Raw genomic sequence first — 22,021 nt, forward strand, 5'->3', positions numbered from 1 at the left:
TACGCATTGATAGTTTCCCATAGAGACAAAACCGTTGTTGCTTTTGGCTTCATTTGTCTTGTCTAATGTTTCTATATTAACCTTTGTTCTTTATGTATACATCCTGAGTTAATATAAATATATATACGTAATTTTATATATAAAATATATAATACGATACGTGTATGACTATATATTCTATGTGTATAATATGTTTATTTACAGTTAATGCTTAATGTTCTTTAGGTCGCTGTGTAAATCTCACAGATGCTAGAGCATAAGACAAAATATAGGCAGATGTAATCATTAATTTTTTCATGTAACTTTGTTTGTTCTCTTTGCAGGTTAGATGACTGTGCCGAGGAGCCTCCTGGCACGGTCGATGTAACTGCAGATTATCAAAATACACCCAAGCCAATTGAATTGGCTCAGCGGGACTACGGATTATGGTGCCCACGGCACCTGAAGACGCCAGGTGGACAGGGCTATGCATTCCTGGGAGTGGAACAGTGCACCCCGCCGTGCCCCAACATGTACTTCAAAAAGGATGATCTCGACTTTGCGAAAAGCTTCATCGGCATCGTTTCCATCATTTGCCTTTGTGCTACCTTGTTTACTTTCCTCACTTTCCTCATTGATGTGAAGCGTTTCAGATACCCGGAGAGGCCAATCATCTTTTATTCCGTCTGTTACAGCATTGTGTCCCTTGTGTACTTCATTGGCTTCTTGCTCGGAAACAATGCAGCTTGTAATAAAGCAGATGAAAAGCTCGGCCTTGGAGAGACCGTGGTCCTTGGCTCACAAATCAAGGGCTGCACTGTTCTCTTCATGCTTCTTTATTTCTCCACCATCGCAGGAACTGTCTGGTGGGTGATTCTCACAATAACCTGGTTCCTGGCAGCCGGGCAGAAGTGGAGCTGTGAGGCGATTGAGAAGAAGTCCATGTGGTTCCACGCAGTCGCCTGGGGTGTTCCAGGACTGCTTACGGTTATGCTCCTGGCCATGAACAAAGTAGAAGGGGACAACATCAGCGGAGTCTGCTTCGTGGGTCTTTATGATCTTGACACTGCCCTATACTTTGTTCTCCTTCCACTCTGCCTGTGCGTTGTATTCGGGCTTTCTCTTCTTCTAGCAGGAATCATTTCTTTGAATAACGTGAGACAGGTCATTCAGCATGATGAAAGGAATCAAGAGAAGTTGAAGAAATTTATGATCCGAATTGGAGTATTTAGTGGATTATATCTGGTGCCACTAGTGACTCTGCTTGGATGTTATGTCTATGAACAAGTTTACAGGACAACGTGGGAGATCACTTGGGTTCTTGACCATTGCCAAGAGTACCACATACCATGCCCATACCAGGTGAGCAGTGGAACTCCACATAACATTGTTGAAGCAAACCTCTTCTATGCCATTATTGTGAAACACTGAGGTATATGTGCTGAGTCATTATGTGAAGACATTCCTCCTTTACTCCTGTCCCTCACTGACCTTTGTTGAGGTGGTGGCAGTGAATGGGATCGAAATGTGAAAGGTTATCTTTAACACATTCACCCCCCTTTTCCTGATTCCTTGATTACCTTGCAGACAAGTTATATACACTGTGCTATGCCATTGGGCAGATACTCTTAACATTTAAAGTGTTTTCAAAAACAAAAGAAAACTAAAATGAGTGAATGATTAATATAATAACAATGTAGCAAAGGCAAAGGTCTACTTTAGTAACAGTCCATGGATGCAAAGCTGCCTTTTTTTCCAGGATTGAAGCTGTGACTGATGGGTACAGCCATCACTTAACACTTTTTAAGCTGAGCCGTTGGGATGATCTTGACTAGTCTCCAGGTAAAGAACATAATCAAGTTCAGTCATGTATGTGGCATGGAATTGTATTTAAGATAAAGCTCCATGCTTTTTAGAGGCCTGCTCACACGAGGTTCCATCAGCCGAAAAGATGCTAAAACTCTGCAGAAGATCCTAAAATGATTATTGAAAAATGGCTTTGCTTCAACTCGGTCGGTAAGTGCATGAGTTTTGCAGGCACTTTCTTGTGACAAAATTACGCTGCATTACTTTCTATCACTCTTTTAAATATAAATTGAAGTTGCACCTAATCACTTTTCTTCTTAAAGATTTATGTCAGATATTTTTGATGTTTGTTATTTTTTTCTTCCTTATAACCTTTATGTTTGTATGTATGCTGGACATTTAAACTGCAGCTTTAAATGTCCAGTCATAGTAGTGCTATAACCTTGTACAGCTACAGATGCCTAAACACAACTTTAAATATAGAGACACAACCTTTGCAAGCCCAAACACAGCTTCTGATCAACAGACACAATCTGTAGTCCTATGTCTAGGGACAATCACAACATGCCCAGGTATAGCTTTGTGTGCTCAATTTATTTTTGGTTTCAAGATTATTTAATTAAAATTTAAAGGTGAATGTGGAACATTAAGTGAGCATACCTGCCTGTAACCTCCCCTAATCTACGCCAACACCCTCAATCTCGATGTAGAATTTACTTACTTTTCACACCACCCCAGATTTCCTAGGAAGATAAGGGCTAACCTTAAAGTACCAAACCTAGAAAACCCACGTGTGTAAATGTGTTTTAGAAGAAAGATAGACACATTGTGAAATAAAAAAATTTAAGATTGCATCCCAGAAAAATAATTATTTTGCTTAATGAAGAACACTGAGGAGAAGGAACTGAGGGGTGTTGTTTACATGCTTGTTATTTTCCCTTACATGAGCAGTGGTAGGATATGCCGTGCCGTTTTTCCTGCTGTTGAAGGCGCTTCCACGAAGAACAGGGTACAACCAAAAAATGTCTGAAATGAAGACTGCTTATAAAGGGTTTCAGAACTGAGACCCCCAAGCAGATCTGCTGGAACCCAAACAGAGGGAGGACATTTCATTTGTTCCCACTTACACACATAAAATGTGTACCTTCAGTATCCTGACCTGCTCTTTCCTACTTTTTTTAAAAATATTTTTTATTGTAAATATAATCAAGGCACATAACACTCAGGCAGTAAATACAGGCATTATATCCAGACAATTGTAGATTTTTGGCGATCGGTTTATTGATATCATATAGCTCATTCCATGTGGCAATATTATAACAATTAAAATCACAGTTCCCCATCACTTCCATTGTTAAAACTCCTCTCCATCCGTACCTGCAGAGGATCACAAATATAGCCCCTGAACTTATTCCATGCCCCCCAGATCCTACCCCATTTTTTAGGACATCCCCGGTTAATAAAGACTGTCTTTTCTGTTACCACAGCAGTATCCAAACCCCACACAACGCTGTGAGTGTTGGTGGTATGCCGCTCCCCATTTCTGTGTAATATTGCGTTTCGCTATCTTTATTCCCAGTGTGACCCATACCTGTGCATGGCGAGTGAGATCATTCGGCTCCCACACGTTCAGTAAGCATCTTCTGGGCTCTGGTGTTACCAACACCTCAACCGCTTGTGACATTGTCCTCATAACTTTTACCCAATATTCTGTGATCTTTAGACACTGCCACACTGTGTGATAGAACGTGCCCTCCTCCCCATATCATCTCAGGCAGTATGGGGGCGATATCATCCCTATGTTATGGATGGTGTGTCTAGTGTAGTATATCCTATGTAAAAGTTTAAGCTGTACAAGTTTCAGTCTCGAGGGTATACCCACTTCCCGCGGGGATGCCAACGCTTCCTGCCATTCGGAATCCTCGCATTTGCCCACGTCCCGAGACCACTTTTCTCTGAGTGTCACTTGTGGGTCAGGTAGATTGTTTACCAATTTTCAGTAGGTAAGGGAGGTCGCCCGCTTATGCATGCAATCCGTCAGCAGCCTATCCTCTAGGGGGTAGCCTCCGGAACTTCTGTGCCGGATGGTAGGACCACCTGCAGCGCATGCTTTATCTGCAGATATCTAAAGATTTAATTTCATTTCATAATTACCTCCCCTTTATGCCTTGAGATCCCCCACCGTAGAGATACCAATTTCGTCCCACTTAGCAAACCCCTTGTTCAAATCAAATCAAATCAAATCAAGCTTTATTCGGTTTTTAAGTTTAAAACCATAAAAGCAGCAGAGAAAAAATACATGCATATATAACGGCACAGTAATTAATTGCAGGTTTAAAAATGGGAAAATAAATTTGACTATTTAAAACAAACTAAAATCAGTCTTGTGCAGAATAAAAGGGCATGGTACACAGGAACCCCCTTTCAACGGATTTTATAGTTCAATACTCTGGGGCCAGGATAAAAGTCAAACAAGTCACAGATACAAATAGGGCCATCTCTAGTTTTGGGCTGAGAAGATCTTAGATAGGGGACAATGTTCCTATGTTTGAATTTAATTAAAATCAGATCTCCTGGACAGTTTTTGGGCAACGTACCCAACCATCCCACCCTCCGCCATCTAGGTCAGGTGGCAGCGGTCTATTGTTATTGAGCCAGAAGATGGCTTTGTTCAGCAGGTCCTGGTTTGTTTCAAATTTGCCCTGTCTAAGCTCTGGCACCCCAGAGAGAACAGTCACATAGGGGGCGGCTTCAGGGGGTAGGTTGATTCGATGCCTTCTTTCATGAGGAATCCTAGGTGCTATTAAAGAGACATAAGTCGGTTTAGAAGTAATATTACATCTTTTTGGGATGGGTTTGATAGTAGAGGAATCAATTGGTGGTGCTTTTCTGTGTTCTGTAGACTTAGGTTTCTCATGGTTGGTGGAGGGCGTACAAAATAGAGGAGAAGCAGTGTTTACATTTGATGGATTAATCCTTTGTACTATTTTTTCCACGCTGGACAACCTTTCTCCCAGATCCTGAATTTTTGTGACCAGGGGTGATAGGGCCGCGTTCAGCAATCGTTCAATGTGGGCCAGTAGGGTCGATTGGAAGGGGGAAACAGTCATTTGATGTGGCCCCCACCTTCTGTGGCGTTGAAACAGTTGAAATAGCGGGGGTTGATGGGGGGCTACAGGACATTTGATCAACATTAGCTGGAATCTCCTCAATGTTCCTTTTGGTAATTAGGGCCTGGGGCAGCGTGTTAGCTTGAGTGGCAATCATTACAGGCAATAAAGGTAGTTCCTGGGGAGTGCGGTTTATAAGGTCAGTATTTCTGCCAGATGTGGGTGGAATTGATAAGTTAGGGACGTAGTTTGTGCCACACAAGGCATTCAGTTCCTCCCAGATAGACCTATTATTAGGACTGCAGGAGCTCCAAAATAGACACTGGACGATTCAGGGACAAATGACAATTGGAAGCAAAAGGGTTAGTTGTTTTCTGTACCTGCTTCTATGATGGGGCCAAGTGGGGTGGCCCGTCCCGTCCTCCTCGGGTCCTCTGAGGGCCACAGAGGGCCCGCCCTTTGCCCGGGCTTAGCTCGGCGTCCCGCGGAGCGGAGCAGAGCGCTGTTTGTAGGCGCCTCCTGGCGTGTCTGTTGGGTCAGAGAACAGCGCCGCCGCTCAGCCTGTCGGGAGATGTAGTCCCGAGGCGGCGGCGCTGTATGCTGGTCAGATTGACTCCTGGCGGTGGCGGCAGTAGTGGGGGCCTCTTCGCCTCCCCCCCTTCTCCTCCAGGTAAGTTTTGGCTGTCCCCCGCGCTCCGCCGAGCAGAGCGCTGTTTGTAGGCGCCTCCTGGCGTGTCTGTTGGGTCAGAGAACAGCGCCGCCGCTCAGCCTGCCGGGAGATGTAGTCCCGAGGCGGCGGCGCTGTATGCTGGTCAGATTGACTCCTGGCGGTGGCGGCAGTAGTGGGGGCCTCTTCGCCTCCCCCCCTTCTCCTCCAGGTAAGTTTTGGCTGTCCCCCGCGCTCCGCCGAGCAGAGCGCTGTTTGTAGGCGCCTCCTGGCGTGTCTGTTGGGTCAGAGAACAGCGCCGCCGCTCAGCCTGCCGGGAGATGTAGTCCCGAGGCGGCGGCGCTGTATGCTGGTCAGATTGACTCCTGGCGGTGGCGGCTGTAGTGGGGGCCTCTTCGCCTCCCCCCCTTCTCCTCCAGGTAAGTTTTGGCTGTCCCCCCTTGTAGTTCTTAAGATTGTCTAGTCGCTGTGTGTCCCACAGAGGGGCAAGTTGTGTTATTCTGCCCCTCCAGCCCAATTTAGTGTGTGCCTCATGCCATATGTCGACCGTCCGTCTTGCTGACACGCACACGGAATAATTCCTTGAAATTTCATAATCCGCCTAGTAATGAGGCAAGCAGTTGGCTAAAGATTTAGAGCAAAAGATAACAACGGGGGGAGGTAGAGTATAGAGATAGGATTCTCACTCCACGGGCACTGGTAATTAAACAAGAAGAATCCTACTCAGAGTGCACACCTCAGGGATGGGGGACACTCAGTGTTGTGAAAAATACCCCTCACACACCAACAGGCCCCTTGGTGTCATGCTTCATCATTGGGGTCTTCGCATTCCGCTAGAGGGATGCGGCGTGCTACGACCAGCGACTACGCAGGAGCACTGTAGAGGTTGACTATGTGTGGTGTGTGTTCAGTGCAGGTGCTGGGGTACTGGAAAATGTGAGTGAAGGGTGTGGTGAGGATTAAAAAGTACCTGGCTAGTGGGTTCTATGAAAAAACTTTATTTGAGACCCCTAGCTGGTGCTATTAAAAAGAAGTGCAAAGTGAGGTCAGTTGTCTTTATTATGGACACTACCTCTGGTGTGCGTCGACATGTTTCGGAACTCGGTGTTCCTTCTTCAGGACGGGGGCACAACTTCCCAACCCTACTCACGTGTTTTTAAGAAAAAATGTATTTCTCTTGAATTAGAAAAGTGAATTTTATTTACAGTGATAAAAAAGGCTACAATGTCCCTACAGCCGTTTCTTTGGGGTCATGCAGTTGCATGTCCTAAAAAGAAAAAAAAAGGAAAGACGAGTCAGTTTGGTTTCCACAAGGGATTGGCTCAGACAGGTGCAGTCACCTGGAGCCCCAAACGGTTAAATAAACCTGTAAAAAAAGAGAAGACACACATAACACGTAACATAGATGACACACTGCTAATTAGTAATGGTTCTGTAAATCATACTCATTGTGACTGTTGTGTCCTGCCTCATGAGCATATCCAGAACGCCAGGGTAGGTAGGTGGATTCTTAATCTGTGTGGGTAAAGAGTTGGTTTCAGTATTTTTTACTCACTGTCTGGGTTTGTGCTAGGTAGGTCTCTACAAGATTGTCTGTTAAATACTCACAAAATCCGCCTGAGTTGGCCTCCTTCTACCACCCTGCGCTGCTCCGCTGGTAATGCTTAGCGTTCAGGACTTTGGTATATAAAGGCCTGGAGGTGCTCATTGATTCGTTGATTGACGGATGTGGTGTGCAGACCAAATAAGGAAAAATCCGCCTCAGCGCCTATCATGATCATGGACCTGTTTGGGGAGTAACATGTGTCGTTCTGAGCATGTTAAATCCGGTAGTGACTGTTGAGCCAATGAGGCGCATGCGTGTCTCTCATAGACACAGTCGTCAGTCACTACTTCTGGGCGCATGGGTAGATGGTGAAGTCTATGAGATACGTGCTTTGGTTTTGTTACACTGCTCCCATACTAAATGCTAAAGCTATATTACTGTGATGCGGCATTTGGAACAGCGTATGGGATGGATCAGAGTGTATTTAACATAGGTTTGTTAAAAATGAGAGATTACACATGCACAGCCTTCACGGTTACAGATTGATAGGAATCCTTTTGTCTTTGAATACAGTCTCAGCCATAAGTTGCAGATCCTTTTAGATTTTAGGGTTTATCCGGACAAATGGCCCCATGGGATATCATCATTTAGGCCTTCAATGTGGGTGCCCAAACGAAAAACCCATCGTTGTTCTTTTTGCAAGAGGCCGGTTTATGATTGCATACGTTCAATTACGGTCCAATGCAGATCATTGACACAATGTTGTTGTTCCAAAAAGTGAGAAGCCATCTTTGTGGTTGTTTTTTTGCAGCGGATGTTGCTTTTATGTTCTCCTATTCTCACTTTGACAGGTCGGGAGGTCATGCCTATGTACTCTAGGCCACATGGGCATGTTATCATGTAGACAACATTTTTTGTGTTACAGTTAGAAAATTGTCGTTGTTCCCATGATGTACCATTTCTGAAATTTATGACCTTGCTTTTGTGGGTCAGATGGCAACTACTGCAGTCTCCACAGGGGAAATGTCCTTGGACTCCGATGGTAGTCTGTCTGCCAGTTGGATTTTGACGAGGTCTTGTATGTACCAGTATGTCCTTGATATTTCTGCCCCTGCGATGTGCATACATTGGTTTTTCGAAATCCAATTGGCCACAGTTCAGTATCCTCCAGTGTTTGTTGATCACTTTCGATACTTCGTTGGACATGGTTGTGTAGGTCGTGACACATATTGGTCTTTTGATCACTTCCTTGTCTTGTGGGTTGTCTTCCAGAAGTGCGTCCCTGTGATTGTTCCTGGCCCTCTTCATTGCCCTGTCAATGGTTCTGATGGGGTATTGTCTCTGTATTAACTTTGTTTTCAGATCCTTGGCCTGTTTGTTGAATTGGTTCAATTCTGTGCAGTTTCTTCTGAGGCGCAAGAATTGTCCATACAGTAGGTTCTCCCTGAGGTGTCTGGGGTGGAAACTGTCATACCGTAATAAGCAGTTCCTGGAGGTGGGTTTGAAGTGGGTTTTGCTCTTCAGCCTGCCATCCTCCGTGTATATATTTAAATCCAGGAAGATCATTGAAGTGTTGGAGATGGTGCTCGTGAATTTCAGATATCTATTCTGATTGTTCAGCCATATCACAAAATTGGAAGCACTCTCCAAATCGCCATCCCAAATGATGAAAATATCGTCTATATACCTTTTCCAGGTATTGATCTGGGAGGGATATGGGTTGTCTGTATTTAGGATTCTGTTTTGTTCCAGGTGATATACATACAGACCAGCAAATGCACTACCCATGCTTGTTCCATAGGTCTGTAGATACAAGGTCTGGTCATATTGGAAGAAATTTTCTTTCAAGGCCATGGAGATGCATTCTAGAACCAGGTTTCTCGGAGTTTGGTATTTCCATCTACTGTTGAAGAGTACTTCCTCTATGATTTGTAATGTCTCCTCATGAGGAAGACTGGTGTATAAGCTCTCTACGTCGAGGCTTAGTAGGAACTGTTTTGATGGATCGAATTCCTTCTCTTCAAGTAGTTGTAAGACTGCCTTGGTGTCTTTCAAATAAGTGCTGGTGGATTGTACCATAGGGCGAAGAAATGCATCCGCAAACTTTGACAGGGGCTCCAGGATGGACCCGATCCCGGAGACGATGGGTCTCCCTGGTGGGTTGTTGATGTTTTTGTGGATTTTGGGGATGCAATAGAAGTATGGTATCCGTGGTGATGGTTGTTGTAAGAACTCTGCCTCTTTTTTACTCAACCAGTCGTGGGCTAGGCCTTCCTCCACCATGCCCCCAATTCTGATGCGTAGTCTTTCGGTTGGGTCATCGTGCAGAATTTTGTAGTTACGTTCATCGGATAGTAACCGTTTGCACTCCGTATCATAGGCCTCAAGGGTTTGTAGTACAATGGCACCCCCCTTGTCCGCTGGTTTTATAACCAGTTCGCTATTGTTTGTTAATTCCCTTAATGCTTGTTGTTCATCACCACTGGTGTTGTGGAAGGTGTTCCTTTCTTTCATGTTGAGTTGGTTGACCTCCGTGATGACCGCTTTCTCAAATGTTAGAATTTCTACTGGTATTGTAGAGTCCGGTGGAGTGAAGGTTGATTTTAATTTCAAAGCCGTATCTGTTTTGTCCTCAGGTAGTGGCTTGTCTTTAAAGAAAGCTTGTAGCTTTAGTTTCCGAAAAAACTCTTGCAATTCCATGTTGAGTCTGAATATGTCTGGTTTTTGAGTCGGTACAAACCCTAGTCCTTTGTTCAATATATTTTCCTGTGTTGTTGTTAGTGTCAACGGTGTGAGGTTGACTATTAGGTCCCTCTCTTGCTTGTCGATGGCTGGTTGGGGAGGGATCCGGTCATGCTCCTGGTTGTCCGGGCGTTGGGCTGGTCCTGATCCTGCCAAGCCACGGTATTGCCTTTCCGGTTTCTTCCTCGTGTGGTCTGGCGTGTGCCTAAAAAAGGCTGCTGTTGGCCTCCATAGGGCTGTTGTTGACCATAGTAACCTTCGTTATACTCCTGGTTCCATTGTGGGTAATTCAGTGCTCCTGGTGGTGGCCCAAATTGAAAAGGGTTGAATTGTGCAGGGCCTAAGTTTTGCGGATATTGGGTTTGCGGTTGGTAACCCCTCCATCCCCTTTGTCTGGGGAATTGTTGTCTCCTTTGTCTCCAACCTCTTCGGCGTTGTCTGGATCCTCTATTCCCGCTTGAGTTTGATCCTGAGGAGCCGTTATCTGAGACATCGCTATCCACGTCACTGTAGGTACTTTTGGAGACATAATCCGTTTTTGTATACGGGTATGCGTTTTCCGGAGTAAATTTTGCTACATCCTTGGCCAGTTTGTTTGTTTTGCTCTGTTTTAAGGTAAACTCAAAGTCTGTCATCTGTTGGTTCAATTCCTCCAGTCTGGTTTTCAACTCTTCTGGAGAAATGTACGTGTTGAGCTGGACCTCTATTTTGTTAATTTCAATTTTGAGTTCCTGAGTTATTCTAGCGGCAGTTTTTACTATTAATACCAGCCAGTCTCTTGAGCAGTGCCAGGATATCAATGACCGAAATTGGTATCTCTACGGTGAGGGATCTTCTCTTTTTTTACAGGTTTATTTAACCGTTTGGGGCTCCAGGTGACTGCACCTGTCTGAGCCAATCCCTTATGGAAACCAAACTGACTCGTCTTTCCTTTTTTTTTCTTTTTAGGACATGCAACTGCATGACCCCAAAGAAACCGCTGTAGGCACATTGTAGCCTTTTTTATCACTGTAAATAACATTCACTTTTCTAATTCAAGAGAAATACATTTTTTCTTAAAAACACGTGAGTAGGGTTGGGAAGTTGTGCCCCCGTCCTGAAGAAGGAACACCGAGTTCCGAAACATGTCGACGCACACCAGAGGTAGTGTCCATAATAAAGACAACTGACCTCACTTTGCACTTCTTTTTAATAGCACCAGCTAGGGGTCTCGAATAAAGTTTTTTCATAGAACCCACTAGCCAGGTACTTTTTAATCCTCACCACACCCTTCACTCACATTTTCCAGTACCCCAGCACCTGCACTGAACACACACCACACATAGTCAACCTCTACAGTGCTCCCGCGTAGTCGCTGGTCGTAGCACGCCTCATCCCTCTAGCGGGATGCGAAGACCCCAATGATGAAGCATGACACCAAGGGGCCTGTTGGTGTGTGAGGGGTATTTTTTACAACACTGAGTGTCCCCCATCCCTGAGGTGTGCACTCTGACTAGGATTCTTCTTGTTTAAAGATTTAGAGCCACTGCCCTGACACTATGAAATAGCATAGTTATAACATGTCTTTAGCCGCTATCTTTTGCTTTTCAAAGTACCCATGGACGACCATAAGTAAAGTTTGGTCAGATCTAATCTTAATTTCAAGATATATATTGCTCAAGCAATTTTCCAGTCCTGAAGATGACCGCACAATAATATAGCGGTCGAAACGCCATTGACGCTTCTCTGTGACCCAAATTGTATTAAGGACATAATATTTATGTTTATGTTGTTCCTTTATCCCAATATGTAATGGTTTTGTTTGCCACTTGTCTGGTTTGTGATATATGTTTCCCTTTATGTACACCAGCACTTTTGTCTTGAGCATACTTGTCTTTTAGAACTATTTTTGTACTATATTCAATAAATTTGAAACTTTTATACTAGTAATATTGTCTAAAAAGGGCTTCTTTAACCATTGTTTATCTCTTTTTTCTGATTCTTTTTCTTTAACTGAATAGGTGTGACACTATATATAGCTTTTATTGATCTCTCCCCCTGAACCTTTAGTTAGATGTACTGATTGACTGTCCTGGGTTCGAGGTTTTTGGACAGCCACTGAGGTTGTTAATCAGACTTAAGAAGTGGCAGCCGGATGGCCCCACACTAAAATGGCGCAGTCACACAATATTAACAGCCTTCTGGACCTCCCACCTTGTCCTGTGTCTGCTTTCAATCGAGCAGATCTGCCTGAAGATGGATACAGGACCTCCTAAATTAGATAGTAAATTACATTTCATTTCAAGTCTTCTAGATCATGGAATTTATAAATTGTGTTGCATTCCCTAAAAAAAGAAGCAATAAATCATTATCATTCGGTATTCAACATGCATAATAAGATATCGCTTAAAAAAAGTGAAATTGGAAATTGAGCTAAAAATTTAAAGCATGTGCACCTCATGAAATTTAACGTTTGCATGATTTCTAGATGCGTATACAAATTTGAATATTCGTACTCTTTGTAATTTAAAAGGCCATTGTACCATTCAGGGTTTAACAGTCAATTTCCAGTATTGTAATCTAAGAGACCATGCAGTGGGAATAGCCACAAAAATAAATTGTTGCTCTGCATTAGTCAGAAACATTTTGTCTAGTCATGTAACTGATATACATAAAAGGTTTTTTCCAAAAGTTGAATAATGCTGGACAGGTAAAATAAAGACATGACACCAATGCCCTAGAAAGTCCGATTCAAATATAAAGCATCACAAAGACATTTCTGGAAAAATCTGAAGAAAAAAATGAATGAGTATAGTACAGCATCCCTCTAGAGAAGAAAGCCATATGTTTTAAATCAGCAGCACTCAGTAATTGATAACTCAAAGATATTTTCCGACTGAAAAGATATCTTAAAATATATCCTTCTTCGGATTTTACTTAAGAACTTGGGCATGACTAACCGGTATAGTCTGATGAAGAATCTTATACCAATAGCCACCTCCCAATACCTTGTTTTGAAAAAGAGATTTAATTAATAAATGCGTCCTATCGTATATTTCCGCAGTGTAGCTTTTAAGAAAACTGTTAATCTGAGCAAAACGTAATCGCATGTGATAGATTGACAGGAAAAAGAAAATGAATCTGCTCCCAAGTTATCCAGGAATGGTTGAAAACGAAGTTGCCTTTGACGTTAAAGCTAGCTTCCTCCCACCTCTTAATGGAAACTTTAGACAACTACAACTCTAAGCTGGTGCAGTCCTTTTAATATATAAGAGGATGAGATTTTGCAACCTTAAATTCTTGAAATATCTGGCGTATTCTATATATCAATATATATCAAGATTTCTGTCTAGCGCTTTTGAGAGTTTTGCAGTTTTCAGAAAAGCTGGTAACTCAGTCTCTGCTTCATAAATCGTATTATTTAAAAACTGTTATCTGGGAATGTCACCTTATTGATCAGCCATACAGATTGGTCTAGGGATGAGGCATAGTAGTAACATCTAAAATGAGGAAGAGCTAAACCCCCCATGGTCCTTGTCTACCTGTAAGTTGGCGAGTTGAATACAATGATGTTTACCTCTCCAAATACATTTTGTGATTGAAGTATCGATTTCCTGAAAAAAATGATTGGTTAATATTTATTGCACTATTAGAAAATGAGTACGTAAATAAATGGAAAATCGACATTCTAACCAAAGAAACTCTGCCAATTAATTATCAAGGCAACGATTTTGATTGAGACAAAATCTGTCGGACCTGAAGTAATGTGGCGTTATGGTTGATAGTAAACAAATCAGGAAAGTTTGGGGTAACAAGTATGCCTAGATATCAAATTAGACGAGTATAACAAAATTGATCTTGAATTTGCCCTAGAAGATTCTGCTCAGAAGCGTTAACTAAGAGGTCTTCTGTTTTAGAGTGATTTATTGTGTAGTCACCTATCTTGGTAAATGCCTGAATCCTGTCTAGTGCCACTTGAATAATCACGTGATCTGGCGAGAGATGGACTGTAATTGCATTGGCAAAGAGTTTCAGTTTTGAAACCCCTGCCACAGGATACCTGAGTGGAATTGCTTGACTGTGGGACTGCAGCATGCAGGGTGGAAGTGTTGGAGCTGGGTGCATGGTGAGGGTAGGATTTGGTGTCGAGAGCAGAGACGATTAAGAGTCTTCAGGAAGGTAATGATTTCTGTGGAGAGTGCATCCGGAGCCTGCGTGTGCATGCTCTTTGTGTCTGTGTACGCATGTGTGTTTGTGAGAGAGAGCGCTGCACCTGGCAATGTGTTCCTCCCTGGGAGATGTTGTCCTTCCTTGGAAGCCATCATATTGTTTTGAGACAGGCACAAGTATGTGTTGGTCCTTTTCCCTGGGCCCTGTCTCATGGCAGAATGTGTTTATCTCTGTCAGAATTTAGCCCATTTCTGCCATAATAGTGGACTGGCATAATCACTGTGCATACTTAGTCTAATCATAGCATAGTGGCAACCATCCGTGGCATATAGTGAGTATCCTTGGACTAGTAATGGTCATCCCTGACTTATGATGGCCACTTGTGGGAGAATGATGGCCATGACTGTCATATTGCTATTTCATTTTCGGTTGTGGCTGTTATTTCATTAGTCTTGTGGAGAGATTTTATACTCGTAGGTTTTCCTAACACTACTTTTACTAACCACGCCTACTGCGTTTGGGTGGATACTATTGTAATCTTATCGGATGTAGTCTCTATCATAACGGTGATTGATATGTTATTGAAACCTTAAACAAACAGAGAATTTGAAGATCTTTAAGTCATCGGAATAAAAGGAAGTTACCAATTTAGCAAAGTAGTCGATAAGAATATGTATTTAAACCCCAGTATATCTAATTCTTGGGGTACATTCAAGCTTGTACAACCACAGCTACCACTTTATGGCCTTGAATTACTGTTTTTGTCGTTATGGTTTATGACTGTATTATGTTTCATTTTTAATTGTATTCTCTTTTAGGTGAAGACATTAGCAAGACCGGAGCTGGCCTTGTTTTTGGTGAAGTATGTGACGACATTAATTGTTGGTATCTCGGCTGTCTTCTGGGTGGGAAGTAAGAAAACCTGTTCAGAATGGGCCAACTTCTTCAACAGGACCCGCAAGAGAGAGTAAGGGAATTTTTCTAATATTTTCTATAGATATGTGCATAGAGACAAGCTTTACTCTAAGTGTAGAAGGCACTGGAAGTTCACGTCACAATGCTGCCACTTTGTGGGGTTACACAGTGGATGTCTTCTCTAAACCAACATTATCTCGTCTTCTTCACTATTAGTTAACTTGTTTAGAAGTGTACCCTAAAATAGATATGCAGGTAGTTATAAGGCCATTGGGAAAAGCTGTATAGTTGGTCTACAGAGACAGTAATTCACCTTTACTATAGTGCTCCTCCATCTATAGGTGTTTGGAAGCCGCACTTGAGAAGCTGTCTTCCTGTCTCTGTATAACACAAGCTGTGTTAGTAGTAGCTCTGACCAGAGTTCTTCAAAAGAGCAAAAAAGGCGAACTTGGGTAGAAGTCTAGATATCTCATTCTGCATATTGAAATTCTCGAGAAATGCCCTGTTGTATATACACTGGCTGCTACTAACTGTGTAGCCTGCTTCTACGTGCTTCTAGATTGCGTAGGTTAAGGAATCACAGCCTGCACTACCTAACTGTATTGAACCCCCACTGACCCCTAGGAAAGACAAGACCACACCATTTGAACATCTCCACTGTGCAACCAAAACTGCAGCCTTTTCAATTTGTGCGTAACCGGTGAATGCAATCTATAAATTAACAAGCAGCAGGATTAACATTGGGAGTCCACATATCACATAGGACCTTACTTTACATTACCATATCGTTGTTTGGGAGACCAATATCTAAACGAAGTATCATGTCACAGTGATACAGTGCAGCCAGTGATATTTTCAGTAAAGACTGCTACGCAACTCTGAATCCAAATCAGTGGCTTCAGCACTGAAGTGCACGTAGCGTTCACACATGGCCACACATACATCCAAATCATCTTGAAGTTTCTCATCTTTCTTACTATTTTAATTTGCTGTTCCTCCACCAATGAGCACTCTAGCACATCCCTCATCCAGAAGTCCTCCGAGAGGGGGGGCTGCCCCATCATTGGGATGGCCACCCTCCTCCTGGCCAACACCAAGGCAAGCTGCAAGAACTTGTAGGGTATTTTACGCCCCTTGGGCCTAGCTATGTTCCACAGTAGACAGAACGGCTGCTTGAGTTCTCGTCTCAGAGCTGTGATGAGCACATGTCTATCGAACACTTTGTTCCAATAAACCCTCATCTGTGGGCAGCCCCAGGTTAAATGCAGAAAGTACACAACCACACTGCCACAATGAAGTCCTGATAAGCGCGGCCCAGAGAAATTCGACTCATAGCCAGGGACGTCATGTTGGTATGGTGGGAAAAATGTAAATGTATCAACTTGAATCTCGCATTGCTGGAGACTGATCGTTTCAAGGCGCACTGCTGTGCTCAGTCTTCATCCGACAGCTGGTCCCCAAGATTAGTGTCTCATCACAACCAAGCCCGCAGAGTGTGGTGAACGTCAGCCACCATAGCTTTATAAAACAACAACACTAAATGAGGTCCTGACCCACTAGTCATCATGACCCCCAGTGTACTCTATGCTGCTGACATCGCAGGGTACACGGGCCAGGACTGCCGGGCAAACTCCGACACCTGCATAGTGGAAAAAGTGGCCAGGTCCCCCCCCCAAACTCAAGTTGTGCATCCTCAAAGGTGATGAAGGGCTCATTAGGGTAGAGGTCTTCAAACTTTTGTCGGCCAAGCCCCCCATCTAAACCTTTTTACACGTCGAGTCCCCCCCCATCCCCCCCCCCCCCCCCCCCCCCCGCCACCACCACCTGACATGGTGGTCTGCTCACCTCAGCAGGTTACTATCTCTAGGATAGCTGTCATTCATAATGGGCAGCAAATTATAACCTACCTCAATGATATTCTTGAGGTAGGTCCATTTGCGATCTACTAGGAATTGCTCATTTAAAAACAAAACGTGAATACATTAAGAACAGCAATTACCAATTGATTCCGCCTGCTCTTCGAACTGCTCCAAATGTCATGCTGCCGATGCAGATTTTCTGCACCTGGCATGGCTGTGCCCCCATGTAGGCAGTTACTGGACTGACCTTTTTGCACACATCTGCCAGATGGTAAATGCGTCACTGACCCCTGACCCCCTGCTAGCATTGCTGGGATACGTGCATGATATCCCAAAGGAAACCTGAACATTTGTTGCAATTACACTCCTACTCACGAAGCACAAGGTACACTGGAGAGGTACACATCACCCTACCATAAAAAACTGGCTCAAGAGTCTTGTCTTTTGTGATACGACCAGCGAACCATATGCCCAAATGCAACCGCCAACATCCCACCCTCAGGATATTTGGCAGGCTTATGTATAAATCTGCTCCATTCAAACAAGACTGACAATGACTGATAATTAAGGGGCAGAGCTATACGCATGGCGTGGTAGTCGATAATGCCACTATTGCACACTCCACGTCATAAAACCCCCTCCCTCTGGGCCCACATGGGCCGACGCAACACCGGATGACTCTTCAATGCCACATCTAGACCCAACCCACAGGCATCCATCTGGAGATAAAGACCTTGATCAGGGTTGCATTTTATGATTTTACATCATGTTGTATCAATGCTACTGTTTAATTTTTACTTCAATTGCGACATGTGCAAATTGTCAACTTACGTGATGTGCACAATTGATTGAAAATGATAAATAAAGCTTTAAAATAAAAAAGAATAACATTTACCAAAGCGCCATAGGGCTGAAAGGGCTTAGTCATATGTGTCAGCCCGGGCCGAGACCGCTTCCCGGGCACACACACAGGCAGTTTTGGAGCTGCACCCGAGTACTTCACAGGTCTTTAAAAGGCCATTTACGCGTTAACCAGGCTTTGTTGTTTTTTCACCCCTTCTTAGAGCCCCTACATGTCCACTCTTCCTACTGCTGGAATAATTGGCCTCCTCTCCCAAACTGTTGCGCCTCTGGCCTTTAAAGACCTGTGACTCCAGACACTCTCAGGCGAGTAGCAGGTAGAGCTGCAGCAGCCCGGGCTGTGACACACGACTCGCGCCTTGAAGCAACAATAGAAGTTAAAGTGGTGGGGTGAAATGCGCCTCCCCCAACCCCCCCATGGGAGTGCGCCTCACAGTTTGAAGACCTATGCATTAGGGTATATATCGCCCAGCAATTCACCCCTCATCCTGCCATGCTTGGAATGACATGTTTGCTGCCATGTCCTGGATCGGAGCAAGAATCCAAATTTGTTGCTCACAGTGAAACTGAGCCCTTCATAGTACAACCGACACCAGCTGCTGCCACACATGTTGTCTGCCGAGCCACATATTGGAGGTCAGTGAATTTCCCGCCCCTTCCATCAGGAGATCAGCACCCCCATCGGTCCGGCCACCAGTCGCTTTTCCCAATTTCTGCCTTCAGCCAGCCACCGGCCCGCATGCTGAAAAGGCTGCAAAATAAAAAAAATAAAACAGCCACAGTGCCTCCAGTCACACTCCACATAGCTCCTCATCAAGGTGCCCTGCGCCACTTTACTGCGCTTACCTGCCAAGAGAAGGGAAGTGAGAAATTAATTTAATTGCTTAAACACGCTGGAGGGCATGGGGCATAGGGCATTCTGAATAGTATAAAGACAACACGAGAGAAGTACCATTTTAGAAACAGCAATTCTGCCCATAAGCGACAATGGGAATGTATTCCAAAACTTCACCGAAGAACTTAATGATTCAAGTACCCTACCAACATTGTATCACTCTTTCTTGTTAATGACATCACTCCCAGGTACAGAAAGTGGTCTAGCTTCCATCGGAGCCCCAGGTCCAGAAGTCGGTCCAACAGGACCCGCACCAGTGTCGCCAGTGGAAACAGTAATGACTTTCTACGATACAGGCAAAGCCCAAACGCCTCCCCATCTAATCACCCAACATCTTCCCAGGGGCCCTAAGATAAAACAAAGCGTTGTCTGTGTAGAGCGATAGACGGTGCCAAGTTGTTCCTAGTTCTATACCACTGTCACGCAGTTCCCAGTGGACCCAAATCACCATAGGCTCCAGCACCAATGCAAATAAAAGATGGACAACCTTGCCTGGTGCCTCTCCACAGATCTCAACTGTTCGATCAATAACGTCCCACACTGACCCTGGCACTAGGGTGAGTATATAACAAGCACACCCAAGCCCGAAACAGCAGGTCAAATCCCATGTCCCTCAATACCTCCAGGAGATACCCCCATTCCACAGTATCAAAAGCTTTTTCAATAACAATGGAAACCAACGCCATTTACTTACCCTTACCTTCCATTTCGTGTAAGATGTGCGTCAGTCTCCTAAGATTCATCCATGTGTTGCTTCCCGTTTTAAACCCACACTGGTCTTCATGTACCTGCTCCCTCATGATGGGGCTCAGGCAATTAGCCAGCATTTTACACAGAATTGAACATCCGTATTTATCATTATAGGCGATATGCCGCAGGGTCCGTCCTGTCCCCACCCGCCATATATGCCCTTCCCTCATGATCAGAGGCATGTCCCAGACTCCCTCGCCTCCATAAATACATCAAGGAGTCCCTGCATGAGAACAGCTGAATAATCCTTGTAAAATTCCACCGGAAGCCATCCCTCCCAGTGCCTTATTCCTAGTAATCATTCCCCAGCGCCGCCCTCAATTACTCAAGAGTGAGGTCTGAGTCTAGGGCAGTGGCCACCTCCCCATCCACCTGCAGGATTTCGATGGTGCCCTAGACAAGCCCGAACACGACACTCAAAAATATTTGCGTTCCCCCTCTACACCCCCTTTAGATTGCTGAAAGTTGGCCTCCACCGCAGCCTGTGAAGTCATCAGTACTCTGTTTGCTATGATCAAGTGTTTTATAGGGATAGCATTCTGCCTCCCTATGCAGCATCCAGGCCAAAACCCTCCCTGACTTGTCACCCTCCCTATACAATCTCTATTGATACTGTTTCAGCGTGTATCTATCTAATCTATCCCAAATGCCCGCTATGTGGCTGTGCACCTCCATTTCACCCCTCTGGCACCCCGGCTCAGTCAAACCCTGCTGCTGCAAGTCCGCCAGTCCCGCCTCCTCCGTCTGAAGCTCTCTGCAATTGCTATCTCAGTCCACACACATTGACCATCAACGCTGCCTTTATGGCTTCCCATTCAGTGGCCCTACAGGAAGTTGATTCCCAGTTATGCTTCATATAATCAGACAATGCCCATGACAGCACCTCCCTACCTTCTCAGTCTGCCAAAACATCCACTAGAAATCTCCTCACCGCAGCCTCTCCCCACTGCGAGTTGCAACAGACAGTGGTATGATCAGACAGAAACTTAGCTAGGTACGAGACAGCCACCTGGCCGTCAAGAGCGAACCCGGCCATCAACACCCAATCCAGTATGCTAAATGTGTTGTGTGTGAGAGAGTGACAGGTATATACCCAGTGCAGCTGATGAAGCGAGCGCCAGTCATCTAACAGCCCCAGATTGTGCACCACTGCTTGTAAGGCTGCAGTCTTTTGAGGATCCATGCCCTGGCGGGGGGAACTGATCAAGCTCCTCATCTAACACACAGTTGTGTTCACCCATCCAAACCAGGGGCTGGTCCACATCCTGACTAAGTCTTGTATGTCATAGAAGAAATGTGGGTCATCCATGTTGAGTGCATAGGTGTTGAGGAGGGAGTCAGCCTTACCGTCTTGCAGGCCCTGAATTTACATATATCGGCCCTCAACGTCCACCTCCAAGTAATGGAATGGAGAAAGACCTTCCTGGTGCCACCCAATTCGGCTCTACCCTAGAACACTGATTTTATGTTGCTTTAGGAAGGAGAGCACCCTGTACCATTTTATGTAGGAACCCAAACCTTGAACATTCCACGTCAACAACCTATATTGATCTCCCATGTGTAAATCCAAAAGAAGCAGGAAAACGTCCCTTGTCCTGCAATACTGTATCTCCCTTTGTAGCTGCAACAACTCACTACAGAACAACGTAACCCCAATGATTAACTTCCCCAGCTCCCCTATACAGACAAAGTGAAGCTTAATACCTACGGGTGCCCAGCCTATTCATGTGCCAGGACCAACACAGCATCCCTTGCCCTGCCGCACAGGTACAGAGCACCCAGCTCCCAACCCAACTAATCAGTTTGAGTTAACTGATGCCCACTCGTATTCCCCTCTCAGGAGGCACAGACACCACTGTGCTGCTGATAGGATCAACTAGACCATCTGGGATGCGTAGATCCCTACGCGTCTTCTCACTCAAACCTACATCCTCTCTGCAGTGTGCCATAGCACTCGGTTGAGAAAGCCAGGAATCGCCCAGGTGCCATCAAACAACAAACTACCTTGAGAATCCACAACACACTGTTGTACCCCAGTCCCTCATGGTATGCCAATCAACAGACAGTAGGAAGCACCCAATAGGGAGCTATGGCCGCTCTATTACAGTCAACATCGTGACAACCACAAAGTGCGCCTTGGCACAGGAGGTGCCGGGCAGCAGGACGGCCACAGGGAGCAGTGCCCCCACCCCCACCCACCCTCAAGAGTTGGCAGGACAACCGAGTCTGACACGTGCATGATATCATCCATGTGAATTGTGACTCGGTGGGAAGCCGTGCGTTCGATCTTCAACTGCCTACACTGGGACCGGCCTCTCCAAGAATCACGAGTGGGCCCACCTTCCATACCCATGCGACCTTGCTTCCCCAGCCGTCTAACAGAGGACCTATCCCAAAGTTCAGGCCAGTTCTAGAGCTCATCTGGGTGCTCAAAGAAGTTTGCTTATCCCTGCGAAATAACTTTCAGTTTAGAAGGATACAATAGCATGTACTTCACCTGCATGGTGTACAACTTTTCCTTCACCACTATAAGCAAATTGAGCTGCTCCTGCACCTTCCTAGTATAGTCGGGTATACTGCAATCTTGCAGTTATCAGACAGTGGGACATCATCCTCCCAGGCAGCTCGTAGTGTTCAGTCTTGGTCACAGTAGGTCAGACTTTTAGCAATAATGGCCATTTGGTGGGGTGGCACCAGGCAAGGGAGATGACATCAGGGTACCCTTTCATCCAAAAAGAAATC

The 22,021-nt window shown here is 44.8% G+C and overlaps 1 protein-coding gene across 1 annotated transcript in view; it reads left to right on the forward strand.

The window, feature by feature from the left end:
• FZD6 (frizzled class receptor 6) overlaps positions 1-22,021 on the forward strand; it is a 313,524-nt gene that overhangs the window by 277,530 nt on the left and 13,973 nt on the right. Inside the window, exons 4-5 of the mRNA XM_086966093.1 lie at positions 324-1,341; positions 14,818-14,966. Coding sequence (XP_086822219.1) covers positions 324-1,341; positions 14,818-14,966 — 1,167 coding nt within the window. The remainder of the gene's footprint in view (positions 1-323; positions 1,342-14,817; positions 14,967-22,021) is intronic.

The sequence above is a fragment of the Lissotriton vulgaris genome, chromosome 4_1, assembly GCF_964263255.1.
Source record: "Lissotriton vulgaris chromosome 4_1, aLisVul1.2, whole genome shotgun sequence".
NCBI lineage: Eukaryota > Metazoa > Chordata > Amphibia > Caudata > Salamandridae > Lissotriton > Lissotriton vulgaris.